Source organism: Megascapheus bottae, chromosome 4 (assembly GCF_031878675.1).
Source record: "Megascapheus bottae isolate mThoBot1 chromosome 4, mThoBot2.hap1, whole genome shotgun sequence".
Lineage (NCBI taxonomy): Eukaryota > Metazoa > Chordata > Mammalia > Rodentia > Geomyidae > Megascapheus > Megascapheus bottae.
In genome coordinates this window covers 55,296,127-55,315,606 of record NC_143512.1, presented here as the reverse complement: position 1 = coordinate 55,315,606, position 19,480 = coordinate 55,296,127, and the positions used below count along the sequence as shown (strand labels likewise).

General features: G+C 36.3%; 1 protein-coding gene and 1 pseudogene across 2 annotated transcripts in view; one reads left to right on the top strand and one right to left on the bottom strand.

The window, feature by feature from the left end:
- Plpp1 (phospholipid phosphatase 1) overlaps positions 1-19,480 on the bottom strand; it is an 82,996-nt gene that overhangs the window by 24,573 nt on the left and 38,943 nt on the right. The window contains exon 2 of one of the 2 annotated variants that reach the window (XM_090331940.1): positions 5,210-5,361. The exons of the other annotated variant lie outside the window; for it this stretch is intronic. Within the exon in view, the coding sequence (XP_090188066.1) occupies positions 5,210-5,361 (152 nt within the window). The remainder of the gene's footprint in view (positions 1-5,209; positions 5,362-19,480) is intronic. 2 annotated transcript variants of the gene reach the window in all.
- LOC150064486 (chromobox protein homolog 3 pseudogene) lies at positions 7,020-7,564 on the top strand (annotated as a pseudogene).

The following is a 19,480-nucleotide window of genomic DNA, read 5'->3' as shown; positions in this document are numbered from 1 at the left end:
AAAAGAATGAGCACTTAAACTTTCACAGGGAGTCCTAGTAATTCCCAACTGATCAGAAACCAAAATGAATTTTGCTAACAATTCATATGGAATTGATCCTTGATAGTTAAAAATGTAACATGTATATTAAATAACCCAGTTTTAGCTGTGCAAACTTCCATATCTCAGCTGTCAAATGTTCTCTCTCTTTCTCTCTCTCTCTCTCTTGCTGCAAACTGTGACTTGAACTCAGAGCTAATGCTCTTCCTTGGTTTTTTTTGCACAGTAATATTCTACCACTTGAGTCACACTTCAAATCTGGCATTTTTGTTGGTTAAGTGGAGATGGAGTATCTGAAACTTTTCTGCCCAGGCTGGCTTCAAATCTTCATCCCATAGGTCTCATAAGTAGCTACAATTACAGGTATGAGCTACTGACTCAGCTATACTTTACTCAACTATTTTCCGAAAGTCTCTGAGCTTTGTGAGTCTTCCTACTCAGATTCATCATTACTTAGAACCACCCAAATCCTGTTCTTGTCAACAATGAAAGAAAATTGCTTTGCTAGAAACATTCAGAGTGCTGAGTACAGATTAGAAGCTGACCTACAACTGCAACATAAACCAAAACTGAACATTAATGCAGGGGTGGTAGAAGACTGTAGGAAGTGCTGTCTTATATCATTTTTATCAAGTGTTCTGAGATCAACAGAACTTCTAAATCAAGTCATGTGATTTAAATGTAGAGTTGTGGACAGGGAGTATGACCTAGTGGTAGAGTGCTTGCCTAGCATGCACTGGGTTCGATTCCTCAGTACCACATACAGAGAAAAAGCCAGAAGTGGTGCTGTGGCTCAAGTGGTAGAGTGCTAGCCTTGAGCAAAGAAAGCTCAAGGACAGTGCCCAGGCCCTGAGTTCAAGCCCCAGGTCTGGCAAAAAAAAAAAATGTAGAGTTATCTCTCCTCCCTCTCTCCCTCCCCCCCTCCTTTTGTATCTTATCCTGCACTTAATCCACTTAATTTCAATTTTTAACCTTTGGTGAAGTGTACACCTAAGCTGTGTGTACCCTAATTAATTCTATAACTGAGAAGTCTCCACATGTGGTGTTTACTTAAAACTATAAGGATACAATAAAATTTTAAAGAACAAAAGATAATGTTTGGGAATACTTACCAAGATCAAAGTTAGAAATTGCTTAAATCACTATGATCCTTTTAGGTTTATACCTCATAAATATTCTCTCATGATCTCCTTTTCCCCTGAGCAGTTTTATATCTTTATACTCTCCCTACAGTTTTATGTCTTTCAGGAAAGAATCAACTTCCCAAAACAACAGTCCAAAGTCTCTGGCATATTTCCATATCATCTACTTTCCAAATAGCTATTCCTTGGTTCTTTTATTTTATTTCCTCAAAAACCAAACATGAACTGTCAAACTGAATGGATTTTTTACAATGAACATTTCCTCCTAATTGGAATTCTACAATGTCTTGTAAGAAACTATATTACTCTTGATATATTTCCATAATGGTAAGAGTGAAAGGGAAAAACCATATAAATATTCACTTAAATCTTCATGTAATTCTGCTTTTGAGTCTTTAATTGTTCTTAATGATTTACTTCCTAATGAACAAAACATAAACAAATCTAAGTATTGCTTCAAAGAAGTTGAGTTAATGAATAAACTGGAATTATTTTAAATTAGTACATAAAACCACTGCCCTAAGCATACTTTGTCCTTGCTGACATTGCTGACATGGAAATAATATTTTTATGGCACCTTTAAATAATTATCTGTTGTTTTCGGTGGTGGTGATATATGTGTGTATGTGTGTGTGTGTGTGTGTGTGTGTGCGTGCGTGCGTGCGTGCGTGTGCTGGTACTGGCTCTTGAACTCAGGCCTATGCATTCTGTCATTTAGTTTTTTCCTCAAGGCGCCATGGCATTCTATCACTTGAGCCACACCTCTACTTCCACTTTTTGCTGAATAATTGGGATAAGAGTCTCACAGCCTTTTCTGCCTAGGCTGGCTTTGAACCATAATCTTCAGATGTTAGCCCCCCTAAATAGCTAGAATTAGAAGTGTGAGCCATCAGTGACCAGCACAATTATTTGTTCTTTTAAGAACTTTATACTCACCTTAACTTACTTGTCCTTTTATTAAATGTGAAGATAACTTTCTTAGAAGTTGTGTTAAAAAAAAACGTTTTTAGTTCATAAGCTAGGGCTGTTTTGTAAGGCTCTATGCTTGCAGCCCATGCTGTGTACAGAAACATGCTCCCCAGAAAGGAGCACTCTATTCTCTTGCAGTAGAGTCTGAAGTTTTGTTTATACAACATCCTTTTTACTGATAGGAATGTGAATAGAACATGAATTTTGGCTGATATTAGATATTATTGCAAATAATTCATATTTGCAAGTATAAGGCCTACTTCTAAAAATTTATACAGGGCCAGGAGTTTGGCCTAGTGGTAGTGTTCTAACCTAGCATGCACAAAGACCCAGGTTCGATTCCTCATTACCACATACATAGAAAAAAGCCAGGAGTGGTGCTGTGGCTCAAGCAATAGAGTTCTAGCCTTGAGAAAGTCCAAGGACAGTGCTCAGGCTCTGAGCCCAAGCCCAGGACTGGCAAAAAATAAAATTAAAAAAAAATAGAATAAAAATTTATACATACTTAAATTTACATACATTTATATTTTTTAAGAGGACCAGGAGGGGGCGGGAGTTTGGTCTAGTGGTAGAGTGCTTGCCTAGCATGCACAAAGACCTGGGCTCAATTCCTCGGTACCACATACATAGAAAAAAGCTGGAAGTGGTGTTGAGGCTCAAGTGGTAGAGCTCTAGCCTTGAGAAAGTCCAAGGACAGGGCTCAGACCCTAAGCTCAAGTACAGGACTGGCAAAAAAAAAAAAAAAAAAAGAGGTCCAGGAATGTGGCTTAGTGGTAGAGTGCTTGCCTAGCATGCATGAAGCCCTGGGTTCCATTCCTCAGTGCCACATAAATAGAAAAGGCCTAAAGTGATGCTGTGGCTCAAATGGTAGAGTGACAGCCTTGAGCAAAAAAAGCAGCTCAGAGATAATGCCAAGGTCCTCAGTTCAAGCCCCAGGACTGGCAAAAATAGAAAGGCATGTAGTTCACATAGCAGATCATCTGTCTTGTGAAGTATGAAGTCCTGAGTTCAAACCCTAGTATTCAAATGCAAGGCCATAAAGCACTGAGATCAATCCTAGGACTGAAGTGGGGTGGGTTCCTCTTTCTTTAGCGAACAATCACAGGCTTGGCTTGCCAGCTAGTAAAAACTCATTGAGTATATAGAATGGTTTCTTAAAACTTCACCATAATATAAGATGAATTAACAAGATCACTGCATAATTACTCCACTACTGCATTTATGAAAATACAGTTTCAAGTAAGGTGCTAAGCCATGACAGGCTCAAGAACAGACTGAGAAGATACCAAGGCAAACAAGTAATCATCTTGGCCTTTGAGCTGTTGCTGCTATTGATGCATAACATACTACTATTATTGAGTTTTATAGAAATACAAATATACATATATAATTTGAATTTTTGGAAACTAGCTGTGCTGTCAACATTGGAAAAGGTAACCCAGTTTATCCTGTTGAGTTGGCATTGTACAGAAATTAATAGCCATATTAGTGTAGAAACATCAAACTTTTTTCCATTTGTACAGGGGTAAACACATTGTATTAAATACATAGGTAAGGTCTTATTTATGTGGGTTTGATTACAGAAACTAATAAAGTATTTTCTAAAAATGAAAAAATCAGTCTTCTGAAACACTTATATACTAGACATTTTCTTTTATTAGTTGAATAACTTTCAACTCATAACATATGAATTGATTAATTTTCATCACTAATAGGATGCAGTGATCATTTTTAAGGCATTTGATCTTTAAATCAACAAGTTCTTAAAAAGTAAATTCCAAAAAACATCTTATTGTCTTTTCTTTTCGATAGGAACATATTTTCTGCTTTTTTTTCAGGGGTAGGGGTTAAGAGGGTGGGGAAAGGAGATGATCCTAGGGCTTAAACTCAGGGCCTGGGCACTGTCCCTGAGCTTCTTTTGTTCAAGGCTAGCTAGCACTCTACCACTTGAGCTATAGTGCTACTTCTAGCTTTTTTCCAAGTAGTTTATTGGAGATAAAAGTCTTCAAGCTGGCTTCGAACAGCACTCTTCAGATATCAGCCTCCTAAGAAGCTTGATTACAGGCATGAGACACCAGTGCCTGGCTTATTTTCTGCTTTTAAAATAAATGTTATCGGCTGGGATGTAGCTCAGTGGCAAAGCATTTGCCTAGCAAGTGCAATGTCCTGGGTTTGAACCCCAGTAGCAAAAAAGAAAAGACAAAAATAAAAAATAAAATAAATTTTATTTCTAATGTTGCAAGTTTTAGACCACAAAACAAACTAAATAATAGAATTTGTGGGTGCAGAGATTTTAAAGATACCATATCTAATTAGAGATCTTCTACCAAAGCCACATTATCTGAACATTTCCATCTAAAAGCAAGAAAACACTGCCTTTCTTTCTCATTTATGGAAATATTGAAAAATTCTTTAAGTAAACAAGGGAAGTAAACAAGGGTTGAACAAAATTTTAACATTGGCTAGCAATTACTCTTTTCTGGAAATCAGTGATGAAAGAATAGGAAATATACAAGCCAGGCTCTGTGGCTTCTAGCTGAGATCTGAGGATTGTGGTTCAAAGCCAGCCCCAACACTAAAGTCCATGAGACTCTTATCTCCAATTAACCACTAGAAAACCAGAAGTGGCATTGTGGTTCAAGGCGTAGGGTGGTAGCCTTGAGCTGAAGAGCTCAGGAACGGCACCCAGGCCCAGAGTTCAAGTCCCACAACTGACAAAAAAATAGTTAATATACAATGATACAATAAATAATAAATTATAAATTAATGTTTTATATAAAATATGCTAGAAACAAATCAATAATGACACAATTACTGAAAGAGTTAATGGCTTTGCCATATTGGCATGAAAAAAGATTAGTATGGAAACTATATATATTCAGTAAGGTTCTTCTAACTATGCATTGTCACTCTTTTTGGTCTGAGCTTATCTTAATCAAATAACCTTCAATTAAAGGTTAAAAATACACACTGTTTGTGATGGATTATATATTTAACCATAACACAAAATTAAGCCAAGTGCTCAAAAGTTATAAACTTGGAAAAGTGATTTAACTTACAACGATAATACTGAATGGAATGATTATTCCACCTAATAACGCATAAGGTATGGTGTCTTCTTTGTAAGGGTACTTGATGGACTCATCATTACAGAATACTCCTCGCTGGAAGGGGGTATGCCTTGAAGTAAGAATTGCAAAAGGCAATCCAGCTAGCAAAAAGGAATAAATGAAAATATCATTAAAAGTTATCAAAACTGATTAATGGCAATTACCATCCCAGAGACTGTTTAAAAATGCATTCGCCATGAAAATAAATAAGAGCACATGTAAAAAGGAAATGTAGCAATGCATGCAAAGGAAGTTAGAAGAAGTATAGTTGGGGTAGTTTTTCTACAGGAAACAAAGCCTTCAAGCCCTCTATTGGCCAATTATCAAGGAGTATCTTTCTGCCCAAATACACTAAAAGATTTGGGATAAAATCTCCCATGCTCTTATTGTTAGTTAATTGCCAGGTTTTCAATACTATTACCCTATCAATTAATTTGCCATAGACTTTGTTCCTCATTTTATCACCATATTGCCGTCATATATGTAGAGGTCAGGATGACTGTTTAAGCTAGCAGAGTCTATAAATAAAGCTTTATCCATTTATTTCTGTACTACTTGGAGAAAAGTTATTAGAGTTGCTATGAAAGAAGTCTAAAGCTAACTTTCTTAAGATCAGCAATGGTGTCAAGAACAATAAATATATAAACATGTAATAAAAGCACATTTATCATTAATGCTTTTCGTAAAGATCATACTTCACATTTTCTGCTAAATACAAATTTTATGTAAATGTGAACTTTAATAATACTTTAGTTCTCCTTTACTACACTGGATCTGGCTTAACAAAATACTGCAGTATACTTGACTCATATTGGTTGTGAAAGAGATGCAGTTTAGCATAAACTCTCAACATGAGGTCAACGTGAAGACTAATCATTTGTAAGTTCAAGAACTATCTCTCCATGAAGTACTACTGATGGCCATTTTCAGTTTTTACTAACTACAATGAACTCCTAAATGCTGAGTTGTAATCAAGGCTCTGCTACTCGGCCCAATTGTACTTATCACAACATCAAGTTTGTTCAATCTACAAGGGCCAAAGAAAAGAAGCACATGAAATCATGTGTCTTTCATTGGTACCTCTTTTTGCTTTTCTCTTTTCATTTAAAGACTGAATACATGAACCAAAGTTTATTTCCCTATGTAAGCAATTTGCCAACAGCTGACAACAACACATACCTTAAAAGTCTTTAAAGTATTAAGTCATACTTCTAGTAAACACACACACACACACACACACACACACACACACACACTTACACTGTACACTGGAGTTAACTTTGATAACTGACCCTTAGACTAAGTACCCCCTATATTCAAAGAGAGGAATGGGATGAAATATCCAAGCCTTCAATACATATACTATGGTTTTTACCACAACTTCAAAAGATCTGCAGAAACTTTTTGCACTTATGAGCACATTGTAGAAGTAAATTGAGCAGTGAAATTAGTTCCTGCCCACCCTCTACAGTAACTAAGCATTTAGCCTTCAATCAGCAACCTTATACTAAGCAAATGAACAATCTTATTTTATTTTAGACTTACAGCAAATCATTGCTTCTATAGCTCATTTACTCAGAAGAACCCAATACAAACTAGTGGAAATATTTACTGTTCATATAGCACATTTCTGAATTAGCTGCATTTTAAAAGCTAAGACTAGTGACTGGAGCTGGGAGCCCTCGGGCTGGAGACGCTGCAGCTGCACGATCGTGACCGGGAGCATCTGAGTAATAGCTCATCAAGTCTACAATTAAAAATGGCCTCTAAAAAAACTACACTGCAAAAAATGGGAAAGAAACAGAACGGAAAGAGTAAAAAAGTTGAAGAAGCAGAGCCTGAAGAATTTGTTGTGGAAAAAATACTGGACCGGCGTGTAGTGGATGGGAAGGTAGAATATTTCCTGAAGTGAAAGGGATTTACAGATGCTGATAATACTTGGGAACCTGAAGAAAATTTAGACTGTCCAGAATTAATTGAAGCATTTCTTAATTCTCAAAAAGCTGGTAAAGAAAAGGATGGTACAAAAAGAAAATATCAGTGAATCTGATGACAGCAAATCAAAGAAAAAAAAGAGATACTGCTGACAAACCAAGGGGCTTTGCTAGAGGTCTAGATCCAGAACGAATAATTGGTGCCACAGACAGCAGTGGAGAATTGATGTTTCTCATGAAATGGAAAGATTCAGATGAAGCTGACTTGGTGCTGGCAAAAGAGGCAAATATGAAGTGTCCTCAGACTGTAATTGCTTTTTATGAAGAGAGACTAACTTGGCATTCTTGTCCAGAAGATGAAGCTCAATAATTGTTTGCATTGTTTATGTATATATGTATATATTTATACATATATATAAAATCTGAGTCTTGGTTTTTGAATTAATGGTGTGAAACAACTACATTCTAATGAAAATCAAGTTTGATATGTTGGTTTTGAAAGTAGTATTGGGAGTTATTGAATTTGGTTACTTTGAACAAATATAATTAAGGCTTTCTGTAGTTGCTTCCTTTATCAGAAAAGAATATTTAATACCATAGTATATTTCCTCTGTATTCAGGAACAATTTTTTTAATAAGGCAATTTTTTTCTGGCCATTACTTAATCAGAACAACTTGTCTTTAACTGCTATGTTGAAGGACCATCCTGAATTTTTTTGTGTGTTTGTGTGTGTGTAAACAAAATACTTACATGGGTAGTTTTTTTGTTTCAGAGATTTTGCTTGTTTAGAGGTGTTGGGCATCAGACCCAGAGCCTTGCATATGTAGGCAAATGATGTATCATTGTGTTACATCCCTGGCCCTTGTTTTATTTTGTTGTTGTTTAAGACAGGGTCACTAGGCAGCTCAGGCTGGCCTTGAACTTAGTAGGTAGCCAGGCTAGCCTCAACTTTAGGTCCTCCTGCCTCTGCCATAGATAGCAAATGCAATACGTTTGCAAAATGTCTTGAAAGGAAAAGTGTCTATCAACAGCTTCCCTCACCCAGATGAGACAACTAAGATAAATTTTGATTTCCTTTCATTAAAAGTTTGTGTAATGAGCATTCCTTTACAGAGTATTAAAATCTGCATACTAAAAGCTCATAGATCATGAGCTATCTAAGACTCTGCTCATGGAAATGTAAAATCAACTGGTTAGAGATTTCGACTATTTAGGACCTTCTGGCCTAAATGAGTGGACAAACTATTATAATTGTTGACCTTCATGCTTTTTCTTTACCCTAACTCATTCCTAACATGTAGGCTCAATTTTTTTCAAAAGCCAGAAAAACAACTTTGTAGTAATCAGAATGTTACCCAACTGTATACTGTTTACTTTATTGTAAATAATGGTGAACAGTGGTCAATAGTTTTATATTCCTTTAAAAAAAAAAGCTAAGACTAGATATTAAAGTGGTAAAATGAGTGAATCCATTGTACAAAGAATTTCGTTAGGTGCTACCAGAAATACTAAGCTCAATAAAGCACAGTACATAATTACAGCAAAGAAAACACACAGATACAAGGCACTCAAGGGGAGGAAAGTTGATCTGAATCTCAGGAGTCTACAAGATAGATATAGGTTTGAGGATATGAAGGATCTATGTAGTTACAAAGGTGAGAGATACTGTATTGGACAAAATAAAGTGGGGAAAAAAGCACAAGGCAATGAGGGAAAACAAGATGAGGGGTGGGGAAGGGGGGAAGGGAAATGGGGACTATGACATGTGAAAGGGTATCAATGTGTGGGAATTAAGGCACCATTTATCTGGCAAATATCATGTAACCCTTCTATTAATTACAATAAAAATATATTTTAAAAAAGCACAAGGCAACAGTGATATTAAACAGAATAAAAAACACCTATGATGAGCTAAAGGGAAGTCAGGAAGAAGTAACATAACCAAGCCCACATTGGGAGGAAAGGACATTTCAAGAGATGGAAAGTAGTTCATAATGTTTCAGGATTTTTTTAATTTCCATACTTCCTAAAAGAAGTTTATTTGTTTTGTTTTCAATTTCTTTTTCATGCTGGTCCTGGTGCTTGAACTCAGGGCCTTGGTCACCTTTATATGGACATTAAACATCTCAAATACCCAGAAGTCAATGACATACAATACCAGAGTCTATAGCAGCAAATCATTAAGGAACATGCTGACTCAGGGCTAACTGCAGCAGGCAAGGGTTGAGAAATCTGACACACTAATACCCAGAGCCTGGATATTTGTTGCAAAGAAACCGTACCAGGAACCACATCAACAATCTGGAAGATGAAATTACTCCCTCCATTGGCTGACAAAAGACTCCATTAAAAAAATTGTAAAATATTTCAACAATCACATTCTCTTCTTAATACCTAAATGAGAGAAAAAGGGTGTAGATGGAGGTTAGAAGCCTAAAGAACCCTGAAGTACAGGCTATACTACAGAAGAGTGGCTAGATTGTTATTTTTGCCACTTGACTGTACCCCTTGACTAAACAAACATGATGTATGTATGTATTTAGTCTACCTTCTCTATTAGATCATTTGAAAATCTATTTTTATTTATTTACCAATGGGGGAAAAACCAACTGAAGTAGTCAATTTTGAAAATACAAGTTGAGACTGGTGGCACACAGCTTACCACTTATGCATGAAGCCTAAGCACAAAAAAATATAAAAAGTAGAAGTAAAAATACAGGAGGCCCAAAAAAAATACTTGAGGTAAAGTTCAATGGTAGAGCACTTACTTGACCAACATGAAGAAGAAAAGAAGAAAGGGAGAGATAGGGGGAAGAGAGTTTGGCCTAGTGGTAGAGTGCTTGTGTAGCATGAACAAAGACCCAGGTTCAATTCCTCGGTATCACATACATAGAAAAAAGCTGGAAGTGGTACTGTGGCTCAAGTGGTAGAGCTCTAGCCTTGAGAAAGTCCAAGGACAGTGTTCAGGTCCTGAATTCAAGCCCCAAAACTGGCAAAAAAAAAAAAAAAGAGAAAGATAGGAAGAGGAAGGAAGGGAAGAGGAAGGGAACAAGTCAGTTATCGAAAGATATTAGTGAGAATATAAAATGTAATCCTCATATATTGATATAGATCGACATGTATTTATGACATACAAAGATTCAGATTAATTTTAATTATGCACTTAAATGTATGTGCCAGTGATTGCACATAGATTTTTTTTCCTTGAATACTTGACTGTAGAACATGACATTTGAAATATGATGTAAAAACTCAGTTTAAATTAAAAGAATGTAATCCTACTTACTAAAATAGCAAAAAAAAAAAGTCAGCACTGCATTTCTTTTCCTTTGTTTCACTTATATTCAAGAGATTGAAACTGTGGTGACTGCTAGAGAATCTGTCCAGTTCATGGATAAAACCAAGTGAAGGGGCCGGGAGTTTGGCCTAGTGGTTAAAGTGCTGGCCTAGCATGCACGAAGACCCGGGTTCGATTCCTTGGTACCACATATATAGAAAAAGCCGGAAGTGGTGCTGAGGCTCAAGTGGTAGAGTTCTAGCCTTGAGAAAGTCCAAGGACAGTGCTCATGCCCTGAGCTCAAGCCCAGGACTGGCAAAAAAAAAAAAAACAAGTGAAGTGGGGAACATGAAGATAATGTGAGAAAATATAGCTTAGAAAACAATGTATCAGAAATGAAAATAACTACTGAATTATATAAAAAAGCAAGCAGCAGAGTCAGATGTGAGAATGAATCCCTATACTCCCAGAAACCGGAAGACTGAATGAAGCAAGATAACTGGATGGTAAGATATTATCTAACAAAACAAAACAACAACAACAAAAAGGTTGTTAAGTACTATATAACTGAAAGTCTTACCTGAACTATCACATGAATGTCTTTCCTGTAAACCATTCAGAATAGTGACCTTATTCAGCATGTACTCTTGTTATGTGACTTGGAATATACTTCATTAATATTACTCTTTACTAGGAGCAAAATTTTAAACTGAAAAATAACTATTTTCACATCTACAGTGAAGATTACAGCTAATACAGACTGAAGATTTTAATTTTTTTCTTAATTAAATTTTACAGAAAGACCTGTAATTCCATATAAGCAGCTTAATGTTTAACATATTTAAACACAACTCAGTGTATACAACAAAAGGCACCCAATTCTTACAAATTCCAGAAACTTAAAAATGTATTATTTTTGTTGACATTAAGGAACATTTCATTTACCAAGTTGTAGCACAGCAAAGAAATTGAGAGCTTAATGTCTCCTGTTCAACTATTAATTGAGCCCCAGCTCTAAGTGGGAACTCTCATGTAGAGTTTGTGAGCATGCCCAACTCAAGTCATATAATGACTAATATTAAAATGAGGGCAACATGATTTGCTGATGAATTGACCAGGTATAAAGAAAGAGTAACCAAAAATGACTTCAAGTCTTTCCTTTTGAGTAACCATAAGTCTAAAGTTGCATTAACTGAGATGAGATAGACAGGAGAATGAATGGAGGCAAGGGATTCCAGCAGTTGGTTCTTGGACTCAAACTGCTTTAGGTGCCTTATCTACTGGTAAAGATGTTAAGTAGGCAGAGAATGGAAAATCTGGAAACGTGGAGAACAGGCTAAAGTGAAAATTTGGCAGAGATTGTATTTGAGGTAAGAAACCAGATGAGAGAGCAAGCACAGGAGAAATAAGGATCTAAGCACTGATTCAGAGCACTGCAAGTTAAAAAAAAAAGTCAGGGGAAAGAGAAAGATCTTATAAAAAAAATTTTTTTTAAGTATTTGGTGCCAAGCAGCTTACACCTGTAATCCTAGCTACTCAGGAAGCTGAAATCTGAGGATCATGGTTGAAGCCAGACCAGGTAGAAAAGTCCATGAGACTCTTATCTCCAATAAATCACTCAAAATCAGGATGTGAGCTGTGGCTCAAAGTGATAGAGTGCTAGCCTTGAGTAAAAGAACCCTGGGGCAATGCCCAGACCCTGAGTTCAAGCCCCACAACAAACAACAACAACAAAATATCAGGTAAAATGGAATTAATACCAGGAGTCTGGTGCTGCTGGTTCATACCTGTAATCCTAACTACTCAGGCAGGCTGAGATCTGGAGGACAGTTCAAAGATAAGATGATTCAGGTTCAAGACCTACATAGTGGGTTACACAGTGAGACTCTGTTTCAACAAACAAATAAATGCAGTATACCATTTATAATAGCTCAAAGTATTGAAATACTGTAGACATAAACGTAACGACATGTACAAAGAATCTGTGTATTGAAAACTATGAAACAGTGATGAAAAGAGCTGATGTTCTATAAAGACATCATTTTCATAGACTAAAGTCTTAGCAAGGTAATTTCAGGGGCTGGGAGTCTGGTCTAGTGGTCAAGTGCTTGCCTAGCATGCACTGGGTTCAATTCGTCAGTACCATATACATAGAAAAAGCCAGAAGTGGTGCTGTGGCTCAAGTGGTAGAGCCTGAGCCTTGAGAAAACCCAAGGACAGTGGCTCGGTCCCTGAGTTCAAGCCCCAGAACTGGCAAAAAAAAAAAATAATGATGTCAAATCTCCCCAAACTAATCTATACATTTAATGTAATTCTTATCAAAATTCCACCAGGATCTTTTCACAGACATGAACATATTCATTTCACATTTACACAGAAGGGTGAATGACCAAGAAGAGCCCAAAACAATTTGAAAAAGAACAAGAAAGTTGCAAGTTACACTCCCTGATTTTGGAGAAAAACAATCCTCTCTTTTTTTTGGCCAGTCTTGGGCTTGGGCTCAGGGTCTGAGCACTGTCCTTGGACTTTCTCAAGGCTACAGCTCTACCACTTGAGCCTCAGCACCACTTCCAGCTTTTTTTTTTTTCTATGTATGTGGTACCGAGGAATCGAACCCGGGTCTTCATGCATGCTAGGCAAGCACTTTAACCACTAGGCCAAACTCCCGGGCCAACAATCCTCTATTTTCTGCTCTCCACTCAATTCTAAACTATTTGGTGTGTGCATGTATGTGTATTTACCATCTAATATACACCTACAGTAATCAACTTTGTGTAGAAGACTACACAGAGCCAGAAGTGGTGCTGTGGCTTGAGTGGTAGAGCTCTAGCCTTGTGAAAGCCCAAGGATAATGCTCAGGCCTTGAGTTCAAGCCCTAGGACTGAAAAAAAAATATTTCATGTCAACTGTAAGAGTGACTCAAGTTATAATATATCTGCTACTGAGTACCTGTCTACCAAGGTACTGGAAACTCCAGTACCACAAAAATAATTTAATTAGGGCCAGGAGTTTGTCCTACTGGTAGAGTTCTTGCCTAGCATCCATGAAGACCCCGGTTCGATTTCTCGGTACCACATACATAGGAAAAGTTAGAAATGGTGCTGTGGCTCAAGTGGCAGAGTGCTAGCCCTGAAGAAAAAGCCCAAGGACAGTGTTTGGGCCCCGAGTTTAAGTCCCAGGACTGTCAAATAATAATAATAATGACAATAATAATTTAATTAAGTTATTTTGTGGCTGGGGCTAGAGTTTAGTGACGGAATACAAGTTAAGAATTTGCAAAACCTGGATTTGATCTCTGACATCACAGGAGTAAAATAACCATCCAAACACAGTCCATCTGCAGGATGTGGTTATATAGGGTTCTAAATTTTATCTTAAAATCTTTTCCATGAATCTCAAGAAACACTTGGCTATATAGTCTACCTCTCCTGGTTTGCTCATGGATGCATTTGTTAAGAGTTATTTATACCAAATGCTATGGGGAAGGGAAGTAGTTGTCACTCTACAAGAATTCTTTGTGGCCGGGTGCAGAGGCTCACGCCAGTAATCCCATGACCTACAAAAAAAAAAAAAAGAATCTTTTCCAGACTTAAACCCTTAAAATGTTACTGACAAAGAAAACAGCTAAACTGGCTGAACTGGACCTTGACAGAGCTTTAGGAATACTTGTTACAGCGCATACACATGAAATAGCAACACAAACCAACACATCACAAATCCAGAAGTATATCTGGAATCAACTCATTACTTCACTCTATGTGACATCTAGAGTCTAGGCATATTTGTAGTCTAGAATCATTCTAGATATGGTGATAGGCATTATATCGGCAGAACTACCCTAATTCCATATTTTTAGAATTAGCAAAGAGGATTAGACATTGACTCTTCCAGAGTTTCAGAACTTTAGGCACTCCTATTTTTGCTCACACTTCCCAATCACTGAGTAGGATATAATGAAAAAAACTGCCCTACACATTTATTTGCTATGGCTTACATCACCAACCCTGTATGTCAATCACAAAGAAGTTAATTTCACATAAGAGTTTTTTTTTTTTTTCCTTTCCCCAAGTCCTGGGGCTTGAACTCAGGGCCTGGGCAGTCCTTGGACTTTCAAGGCTAGTGCTCTACCACTTGAGTTACAGCAATACTTCTGGCTTTTTCTGAGTATGCAGTACTGAGGAATTCAACCAGGATCTTCATGCATTCTATGCAAGCACTTTATTACTAGACCATGCTCCTGGCCCCAACATAAGTGGTTTTAAGCATACGCTTTTAACTATACTTCTAAATTTGGCAGTTTAAACAATACTAAAGGCAATGAGAGAATGTCTAAGAAATTAAATCATTTAACTTCATAATGTCTTAAAGCTTTCAAAATCTCAGTTCTTTTAAAACATGATACCATAATTCTTAATTTATCTCATATATCAAAACTAACCTGAACAAACAAAGGCATAAGACTTATACCATGTACTATGACTAATCACATTTCATTGTATAGATATTAAAGATTATGAGGTATTTCCAGAGCCATGCTGAGGAATATTTCCTACATAAGGAAAACCAATCAAACAACCTTTAAAATTTCCAGAAAGTTTCATCCCAAGTGTTTTAGAAAATTTGCTATGGATTTGGATAAAATCTTCACTAAGAATACCTTTAAAATCAGCCTTTTGTTTATTCAGGTAGTCAAAAATATCTTAATATCCTAAAGGTATATTACATAATGAAATTTGAAATAGTCCCATACACAGTTGTACTAAATATCCCAAACATTTCTTTTAATTTTAGGACTAAACATATCAGAAGAGGCAGGCACCAGTAGTACTAGCTACTCAAGAGACTAAAATCTGAGTGTTGAGGTTTGAAGCCAGCCTGGGGCACAAAAGTCTACAAGACTTTCATCTCTAATTAAGAAGGGGAGGGAGAAAGGGAGTGAAGGAAGGAGGGAGGGAAGAAAGATGGCTGGAAGTCAAGGAAGAAAGAAGGGAGGAAGGGAAGAGGGGAGGGAGGGAGGGAAGAAGGGAAGGAGGGAAGGGAGGGAAGAGAGGGAAGGGAGGAAGGAGGGAGGGAGAAAGGCAGGCAGGCAGACCCTGTATCATATTAAGTAGTCGTATACAGTGATTATAAGTCAGGTTATAAGTATAAGGTAATGTTTCTTGGTCAATGTCATCCTTTCCTTCATTATCCTCCACTTTCCTCTCCTTGTCCCTACTCACAAGTTACATTGTTCACTTTTTACATGATGTACATTGAATACAAATGACTATAACATTTGTTCACCTTTCTTTTCTCCATTCCTGTGGCCCCCTTCTTTGCCTACCCCCCCCAAAAAAAAACCCTATTTCTACTTCCTGGTATTCATTCTGATATATTAGTTGTTCAGAGAAGTTAGGCCTTTGAATTCCTAAGTATACCCTCGTTTAGTCAGTCTGTGGGTAAAAGCATTAAGCACTATTTATGTTATTACACATATATTTTAGATTTAGCCAAAATATGCTTACAAAAGTAGTTAACAAGTTATATGAAGTACAACTCTGAAATACTGCTTCTTTGTGATATTTATATCCACTATGAGGAAAATCTTTTGAAACAAACATTATTGTTTACCAAAACCACACTATTTTATTAGAATATATAAGCACATTTTTTTTTCCAGTCCTGGGCTTGGGCTGAGGACCTGAGCACTGTCCTTGGGCTTTCTCGAGGCTAGAACTCTACCACTTGAGCCACAGCCAAACTACTGGCCCTATATGACACATTTCTAAGTGTTTTAGCACACAATGTGTGTGTGTGTGTGTGTGTGTGTGTGTGTATTGAACTCAGGACCTTGAACAAGGTAGGCAAATGTTGTACCAATAATAAAATACATCCCCATGTCTTCGTTTATTTTTTTCCTTTTTTTGTTTTTTATTGTAATTAGTAAAAGGATTACATGATATTTGCCAGATAGAAGGTGCATTAATTCACATACATTGATACCCTTTCACATGTCTTGGTACCCATTTCCCTCCCCCCCTCGTTTATTTTTTAAAAGCAGTTTTAGGCTTAGGGAAAACCTGAACAAAAATATCATATACTACTTCCCTTTCATTCCTACCCCTCAGCAGTTTCCCTTATTATAAACATCTCATATTAGTGTAGTACATGTGTTATAACTCTACACCAATATTAGCATACTGTTACTGATCAAAGACCACAGTTTTAGAGTTCATTCTTTACATTATGTAATTTTATGACCTTTGATAAATATACAATATCCTGCACCTACCATTACAGTGTCATAGAGGATCATTTTATTTTTTTAAAATCCTATGTTCGGGGCCGGGAGTTTGGCCTAGGGGTAGAGTGCTTGCCTAGTATACACGAAGACCTGGGTTTGATTCCTCGGTACCACATACATAGAAAAAAAAGCTGGAAGTGGTGCTGAGGCTCAAGTGGTAGAGCTCTAGCCTGGAGAAAGCCCAAGGACAGTGCTCAGGCCCTGAGTCCAAGCCCCAGGACTGGCAAAAAAAAAAAAAAAAAATCCTATGTTCTACATATATAACCTTCTTCTATCCTTTTCTCAAACTCTGGTAGTCACTCTGTCTACAGTACTGCCTTTTAACATAATATCATAGTTGGGTATCTTACAATCTATCGTCTTTTCAATCTGAAAATCACACAGTATGTAATCTTTTCAGATTAAGCCATTTGAGCCACAGTACCACTTCTCAGTATGTGGTACCACTCTACCACTGGGCCAAACTCCTGGCCCTTATGAATTCTTAATTATAATTCCTAATGATATCTCTCTTCATATGTTAGCATGACGTTTGTATATCATCTTAAATGAAGTGCTTTTCAGATCTTCTATTTTTAAGTTAGGTTGTTTTCTTATAGTTAAGTTTCTTTGCGAGTGATTACCCATGGCTCACAGCTATAATCCTAGGAAACTGTAAGGATCATAGACCAGACCAAGCAAAAAATATACAAGTAATCATCTAAATTAATAAGAAACTGAGCATGGTTCACACTAGTCATCACAGTTAAGCAGAAAATGTAAACAGAAAGGCTTGCCCAGTCATAAACCAGACACCTTCTCCAAATATAACTAAAACCAAAAAGATTACAGATGTGTAGCTTAAGTGGTAGGGGACCTAAAATGTTGGCCCCGAGTTGAAACCCCAGTACTACCTAAAATATATATATATATATGTACATTTTTGCATATTTTGGATACAAGTCTTTCATTAGATGTTTTGTAAACATTTTTCATAGTTTGTTTATTCACTCTTTTAACAGTATTTTTCACAGAGCAATTTTTAATTTGACCTAAGTCCAACTTATCCATTATCTACTGATGGATCATGCTCTGGTGCTGTAAAACTCACTGTTGGATCAAGGGTGTAGATTTATTTTGAATTACCAAAAAACTTGGATCGAAGATGTAGATTTATTTTGAATTACCAAAAAAACTTCAAATAAGTGGTGGCGCACACCTGTAATTCCAGCACAGCACTAGGGAGAATGAGACAGGATCATTAGTTTAAGAACAATATGGATTACATAGTGAGGGGAAAAAAAAATTCAAACAACAGTGCTATAATTATAAGTTCAAACAATTTCTTATGGTCTAAAAAAGAAAACACAACATGTTGAGTGATAATCCCTTTGCACAAGTACTTAAAGATAAAATATAATTTTTAAAAAGGACAATTACATAACATTTTCAGCTAGTTTCCAAAATATCACTTTTAAAAAAGGAAAATTTATGAAATATTAACATACATGTCTTCATTTTATTTAATTCCATTTGTTTGATAATAACTACTACCATGTCAATTCAGCTTAACTCCAAGTCATATCTTACTATCAGATATTTATTTGAAAAAGCTTTTTGAGGAAAAAAAACAGTATTTGTTTCCTTGCTAAAGATATTTAAAATACAGAGGAAATAAATGCACCTTCGTATTCAAGAAATATGGTGATGTAAAGGCTGGTTTCTTAATTGGAGAAAAGTTTCTTGTTTATCATCATTTAGAGTTATGTGGAAAATAAAGGCTCTGTAAATTCTTATGAAAAATGTTCTTTCTTTAGACAATTGTCACAGCTGGAATAAACTAGAAACATCCCTTAATAATTAGCTTTTTGACATAAAAAATGTTCTAAATGCTTGGGTATGGTGTATGTATTTGTTATACATATATTTATAAAACATATGTAAATATTTTGATAACTTTTACTTTATATAAATAGGCTTAATGGAAAGAAAAATTTATGTAACTATTCAGTACATACTTTTTTTTTTTCAGCACTAAGGATTAAACCCAGGGCTTCACACTTTGTAAGAAAATATTCTGCTGCTGAACTACATACGCAGTCTAATATATTTCTAATAAAAATTGAAACTCTATTATTTTTTTTCTTTTTCTTTTTCTTTTTTTTTTTTTTGCCACTCCTGGGCTTGAGCTCAGGACCTGAGCACTGTCCTTGGACTTTCTCAAGGCTAGAGCTCTACCACTTGAGCCTCAGTACAACTTCCGGCTTTTTTGTATGCATGTGGTACCAAGGAATTGAACCTGGGTCTTCGTGCATGCTAGGCAAGCACTTTAGCCACTAGGCTAAAGTTCTATTATTTTTATTTTAACTGCTGAAATTTTCCCAATTATTTAAAGAAGAAAAATATATGCTTTGCAGTTAAAATTTTCTAGCTCTATTTTATTAACCATCTACTACAGTTTAAGTGCTGTATCTGGCACTGAGGGTATGATAAGTGAACAAATCAGATTGTCCCTATACTCTTAGTAAAGTATTGTTTTATTGCCTATTGAATGCTAGCACAATAGCACCTATGTCACCATCCAAGCAAAGGAGACAACATGAGTAATAAATTGTTTGGATACTAGCTTCCTGGACCACTACTAGAAGACATTTAAAAAAAAACTTATTATGCTATAAAACCTGACAAATGCTAATTCCTCTCTTGCTACCATTCAGAAATTCTAAAGCTACTTTGCCATAAAAAT